This window comes from Solanum verrucosum, unplaced genomic scaffold (genome assembly GCF_900185275.1).
Source record: "Solanum verrucosum unplaced genomic scaffold, falcon-dt-bn FXZP01000092.1, whole genome shotgun sequence".
NCBI classification, from domain to species: Eukaryota; Viridiplantae; Streptophyta; class Magnoliopsida; order Solanales; family Solanaceae; genus Solanum; species Solanum verrucosum.
This window is the reverse complement of record NW_026020351.1, coordinates 581,779-588,428: the sequence shown is the minus strand read 5'-3', so window position 1 is coordinate 588,428 and position 6,650 is coordinate 581,779. Positions and strand designations below refer to the sequence as shown.

At 32.1% G+C, this 6,650-nt stretch overlaps 1 protein-coding gene across 1 annotated transcript in view; it reads left to right on the top strand.

The window, feature by feature from the left end:
* The first annotated feature begins 3,508 nt into the window (after positions 1-3,508).
* The window catches only part of LOC125837486 (sister chromatid cohesion protein SCC4), a 50,510-nt gene continuing 47,368 nt past the window's right edge, over positions 3,509-6,650 (top strand). Inside the window, exons 1-2 of the mRNA XM_049516590.1 lie at positions 3,509-3,754; positions 3,835-3,986. Coding sequence (XP_049372547.1) covers positions 3,542-3,754; positions 3,835-3,986 — 365 coding nt within the window. The 5' untranslated portion in view covers positions 3,509-3,541. The remainder of the gene's footprint in view (positions 3,755-3,834; positions 3,987-6,650) is intronic.

Genomic DNA, 6,650 nt, shown 5'->3' with positions numbered 1-6,650 from the left:
TATATAGGCATAACGATACAATATTGGAAGTAGGTGCATAGGAAAAGACCCAATTAAAATAACTATCGGTCAATCCTACGATTGCGACCTATGGATTGTACTGGTCAACCGTAGGTCAAGTGACTGGGCCTAAAATCTTGACAAATCCAACAACCCATTTCTACGGACCGTCAAACTTTCTATGGTCCGTAGACCCCATTCTTAGATCTCAGCTTTCAAATAAAAATTCACTAAGTCTGGAACCTTTCTATAGGATATTCCTATGGTTTGTAGTCCATTCGACAAACCATCCTGATCAATCGTAGAATGTGTTACTGGGGCTTGATTTCCATAATAATTTTTCCCCACTTCCTATGAGACTGGTCTACGACCCGTAGGGCTTCCTACGAACTGTAGATTGATCTCGTGGAATTGAACCAATAGCCCTCTTTGGTGTTCTTTCCTTTTCTGAATTTTGAGGTTTTATAAATATATGTGAAGCTTACGATATATTTGACCACCAAAACAATATAAGTACACCACACTATAAAGGATCTCCGTAATGATACATCACACCTCAAATTAATAATATATTTTTAATATATATTATTATTTAACTTTGACTAATTAAATGAAATAGAAAATCTTATAAAAATTCATGAGTATAATATTAAAGAAGACTTTTGTAAAATATCATTCGCAATAATTCAAGTGAGAAAACAACAAACATGGCGACAAAATTATTCTTCTCCTAGCTAATTAGAAGACCACAAAAAAAAAAAATATCCGATAATTATCTATCTTGACCCAATTACATGAAATAGGAAATCCCATAATAACTCTAGAGTTAATAATAAAGAAGTTATTGTAGAGTTTTAAAGAAAACACAAATTATGTGGGAAACAATGAACCAAACACTTGATAAAAACTAATTGTTGCACTACTAATCCATGCATTATTAATCCTTGGAGAAAGGACATAAAGTCACCACTGAAGTTGTTCCGAATTTTCAAAAAGACACCTTAACTTTGCAACCGTCATATTACACCACTAAAAAATTTTGAACAGTTATTATTATATCATTTTTCGTCCACCTGACATAGAGAGTGGTGTGCACTCTCTCAAAGAGAATGAGCAACCTAAAATAACTAATATAATTTTATTTTTACAAATAATTTATTAGTATTTCTTATTTTTCTTATTATTTTAACTTTTTTTCCTTTTTATTTTTCCTCTTTTTTTTTCTTTCTTCTTCAAAAATCCATTGTCATTTCCATTGAGGCTTCTCACTTTCAATGTCACATTTTTTACCACAATTTCACCTTCCTTGTTTTACTACTATTAGTTTTATTCTCTTTAATTTTAAAACTTTATCTAAATATTTTCTTACATTTCGAACAATTTGATAAACCCATTAGATTTCAAGATGATTAGGAAGGTATCATATAATTTTCTTTATCCAATTTCAAGTAAGTTCTTTCAATTTTTGGGGAATTCATTGGTTCTTTTAAAATTGTCATTTCTAATTTTGAAGTTATATGAAATGGAGTAGTTGATGATACCTTCAAAATTTTAAATTTTCTTAGAAAATAATTAATTTTGTTATCAAAAATTCAATAAAGTCTAAATAATAGTATGAATTTTATAAAGAATTTGACCGGAGAAGAAGAAGAAAAAAAATGGGAGTGTGGTTCAACTTGACGTGGGGATGGAGTGAGGGTGGGAGGTGAAGAAAAAGAAAGAAAATGAAGGGATGAATCACTTGAAAGTAAGAGGTGGATGATGAAGTGAAATTTAAGATAAAATTAAAATTCAAATAAGTCAAAGAGAGAGAGAGAGAGAGAGAGAACTTAAAATGAAAAAAAAATACATTTTTAATTAAATTAACACGTGTCATGTAATGATTAGTGTGTGAACACACTTGCTTCTTAAAATCTAGGGCTGATCGAAAAATGATATAATAATATCTGTTCAAAATTGTTTAGTGGGGTAATAGAACAGTTGCAAAGTTAATGTGTCTTTTTGAAAATTCGGGACAACTTCAGTGGTGACTTTATATCTTTTTACACCATAGTAAGTATTATTTTTATACCTTCTATCAAATCGTTCATACATTTTTAATGAGAAAATGTCACAAATGGTCCATGAACTATTGGACTAGGTCTAAAATAGTCCCTTAATTATACATTTATTAGATTTAGTCCTTTAATTATTCAAAATGGTATCAAGTTTGATCCCTTAACTATATATTTATCATGTTTAGTCTTTTAACTATACACTTACTAGTTTTAGTACTTTAAGTATTAATTTTTTTATCATGTTTGGTCTCTTACTATTTTTTGTAAAAATAGTTTAGGTTTATATGAACAAAACTCATGTCTCAGTGAAATTAAATCTTCAACTCATTTTCGAGCTACTTTCCTTCAAATCACTCTTAAGAAAAGAACATTAATCTCAAGATTCAAAATAAAATTCACGAGAAAAGAGGATATAAGTCCTGATTTTATTCAATGGAGAATGAAATGAAGTATATTATTGTTGCTAATGACTTAAAAATGCTAAAATTTATTATAAAAAGAAAAAATAATAATTACTTGTTAGATATATAGAGATTTATTTATATTTGATAGAAATGAATTTTCCGCAATGATAATAAGATTAAAAGTTCTTTACTCACATATTTTGCTTCCAAGTTTTGTACTCCAACGATTTTAATGAAGGTAATTTTTTAATTTTTTAGAAGTTGAAATTTATAATATGGTAGTTTTGCAACTTTTTTTTAAGATTTGTTTTATTTTAAAATAGATCGATTTATTATTTTGTTCATTAGAGAAATTTGAGTAACAAGATCAAATCATTTATTTTTTTGTATGAAAAGAATTAAAAAAATTCACACTCATTATGAACCGTTAACCGCTAAAGAAAAGAGCATTTTATTTTGGATCATTGAGATTAAGTTCTTTTCATAAGAATAATTTGAAGAAAAAGTAAAAGTGAAAGAGAAACAATTGAAAAAATGGGTTAAACATTTAATTTTACGAAGACATGAGAGTTTCGTAAATATTAACCTAAGCTATTTGTATAAAAGATAGACATAGATCAAATCTGATAAGTTTTTGAATTCTTTTTAAAAAAGCCTAAAATTGGTAGGTGTATAGTTAACAGACTAAAATCGATAAATGTATAGTTAAATGGCCAAACCTGATAACATTTGAGATAGTTAAAAGACTAAATTCAGAAAATATATAGTTAAAAGACCAACTTGATAACATTTTATATAATTAAATAACTAAATTCGATAAATATATAATTAATGGACTATTTTAAACTTAGTCTAATAATTAGGACCCATTTGTGACATTTTCTCTATTTTTAACACACCAAGTCAAACCTCTCCCCAATTAATTTCCTTCAAATCACTCTTAAGGGCCGCCAAATGGGTTGATCCAGATAGTAAAATCCCCAATTTATATTTAAACTATGAAAAAGCTTCCCCGCTGAGCTTATTAAGGTTCCCGCTGCGCTTATTAAGGCTGGTGAAGGAAGTCGGAATTCGGAAACAATGGAAGCAGTGGCGGAGGGACTTTGGGGACTGGCAGATTATGAGGAGAAGAAGGGAGAAATTGGAAAAGCTGTGAAATGCTTGGAAGCTATATGTCAAAGCCAAGTTTCTTTCCTTCCTATTATCGAGATTAAAACACGCCTCCGCATTGCTACTCTCCTTCTCAACCACTCCAATAATGTCAACCATGCCAAATCCCACCTCGAACGCTCTGTAAGTCATCTGCTTAGCAACAACAAGAATTGGGCAGGGATTTACAATTCTTTTTACTAATACTTGCTTACATGCTTCAGCAATTGCTCTTGAAGTCCATTCCCTCATGCTTTGAGCTCAAATGCAGAGCATATAGCTTGTTGAGCCAGTGTTACCAGCTAGTCGGGGCTATTCCTTCACAAAAGCAGATACTGAACAAGGGTTTAGAACTTATTTCAACTTCTGAAGATGGGTATGCCTTCTTTTGCACCTTGTGTTACTATTGACAATGTCAGTTATAGCACATTTATGGGCATAAACTAGTACAAGTTGGATTTATGTAGAGTCCTCCATTTCTAACCTAGAAATTGAGAGTTCCAGTCACAAAGGGGGAGTGGAAAAAACTATTGGGTGAGGTTTACCAAATAAAACAAAACAAAAATTGGGGCACACTTACAACTATGTAATCTGCTTGTTGCGTTATGGCCTTAACTATCATAATTTTTAATTAATGGTCACTTGGAATTTTGTGGTAAGCTATTGTCACGACCCAAATCCCCATAAGCTGTGATGACACCTTCCTATCCCAAGTCAGGCAAACTAAGGCATTTTATAAGAAATTAAATTAAACCAATGCAGAACATTAAAGTCTAATAGTAATAAATAATTAAATATCAAGCTAGAGATAAGAATCTAGTACAATGCCGAAATGTAACCCAAAATTCATCCCAATGACTAGCTATGCTAACTAGGAATGAAAATACAACTATGTTCAGAACAAGAATAGTTTGATTGAATGAAAATACAATTGACTAGAATAAGAAAGATGTCATGGCTACAACAGAACAAGGCCTAGTGGTTGTGAGCTAGTAACTCACTCACGGATTCCACGAGTACTAAGATTTGAACCTACAGAAAAAGTACATAAGTAAAGTATGAGTACATCAAATGTACTCAACAAGTATCATAGACCGCTCCTAATAAAGTAGTGTCGAACGTTACTAATAGTAAACCAATACCTTCAACAAGTACAAAATATTGAAAGAGAGAAAAAGGAGAAGGAAATGGAACAAAAGACATGCATTTAGTAAGCTGTTAATATCAATAAACGACCATCACAATGCATAAAAGATAGACATGTGCAACTCAAATAATCAATTAAAATCAAGTAGAAGTTAAGAAATGCACTAAGGATTCAATCTTTAACACTTGTATAAACCAACTCAACGGAATCAACTTTCAGAGTAACCAGCGTGCACACCGCAAGGGATGTACCAAGTTGTGACTTATGAAGGACAAAGTCATATCCACACGTACACATTGTTCATACCAATAATCTCACGAACTCAATAGTCCCCACATCTCTGTATCAAATTGGACTCCCACGATCCCCATTACTATGTCAATATCTAACTCACACAATCCCAAATCTCCATATCACAACTCTACAATAGTATCATATCAAGATAAGGAGCAGAGAAAGAAATACAATGTATAGCATGTAGAAGTTAAGTTATAACTTCAACAAATATAGAGATAAATCATGTCATTATAATACATGTATGAGTCGTAAAGGTACACTCTAGCATTCCAAGTATTATAATGTAAAAAGGAACGAGAATAACATATAGAATCCTACTTGGAAAAGGATTACGATGGAGTGTCCTAGTTGGAAAAAGAGTCTAAAGTAGTGTCCATAAATAAAGGTCTAATCAGAGGCTCTACAATCTTGGTAGAGAAATTAAAAAAACTTACGCAATTGGCAGATGGTTATAATTTATAACTTATATAGCCGCCCGTCTGACCAATGATTATGTTAGCAAAAGTTGGGGCAATACTATGTGCATGAAAAAGGATCATGCTGTGAAAGGCTGATTTGAGAAGCATTCATGACAATAAAGGTGGCCACCTTACTTCTTTCGTGTGGCTTCTTAGATCTGAGTTGTGCAGGACTGTGCAACTCTCTAGTGACTAGTTTCTCATATTCGTTTTGTGTAGTGCCGTGGATCTTTTCGATGACTAATTTCTCATATCTAATTTGCATAGCATCGTACATCTTTCCGGTGACTCCTCAAATCTAATTTGCATACTTTTGTGCATCTTTTTGGGGACTCCTCAAACTTCACTTACGTAGTTTCACCTCACCTTTTGTTTGTGTTCTGCGAAAACCAACACCATCAAGGGTATAGTGTCTGTCATGCCCTGAGCCTACACCTTGGGCGGGACTGACACTTGAGAACCATTGCTGGCCCCAAGTGAATCCTTGGCCTGGCTAGACTCTCAGCGGAAGACTAAGCATTAGTAAGAGAAAACAATGCAACTTTACTCAATATCTCAAAATAAACTTGGAATGTTTTAGAAATAAACATTCAACTAGCCAAAGTGGCAACTCCAATCTTAACATAAACAACTGAAAATGGAAAGACTAACGAACTATAACTATCCATCTATGAAGCCTCTAAAACTATGAGGGATGTCGGGACCTAAGTAGCTCGGACTTGGGTGCGAATCCGAGTATGGATACGGGTGCGGGGATATGGCTAAATTTTTTCAATATTATAAAAATATAGTTATGAAGATATTCTAACTTTGAGAGATATTTTGTGATAAACTCGTCCTATTTATATGGACAAAATATTATCTTTCAAAATATTGTTCCCTTCTCTCCTTTTCTAACGTCTCTTTTCCTATTTTCTTTATACATGTAAATTGTAATATTTCTTCATTTCATTCTCTTTATATATATATATATATATATATATATATGGTATTTTCAACTGAAAAAAAACTTTTTTCTAACGTCTCTTTTCCTATTTTCTTTAGACATGTAAGTTGGTGAGAATGAAAAGATTTTTGGACTAGTTGATGGCTGATGGGATGTCATCTTTCTGACGGTACTCTACTTGGAAGACTTTTT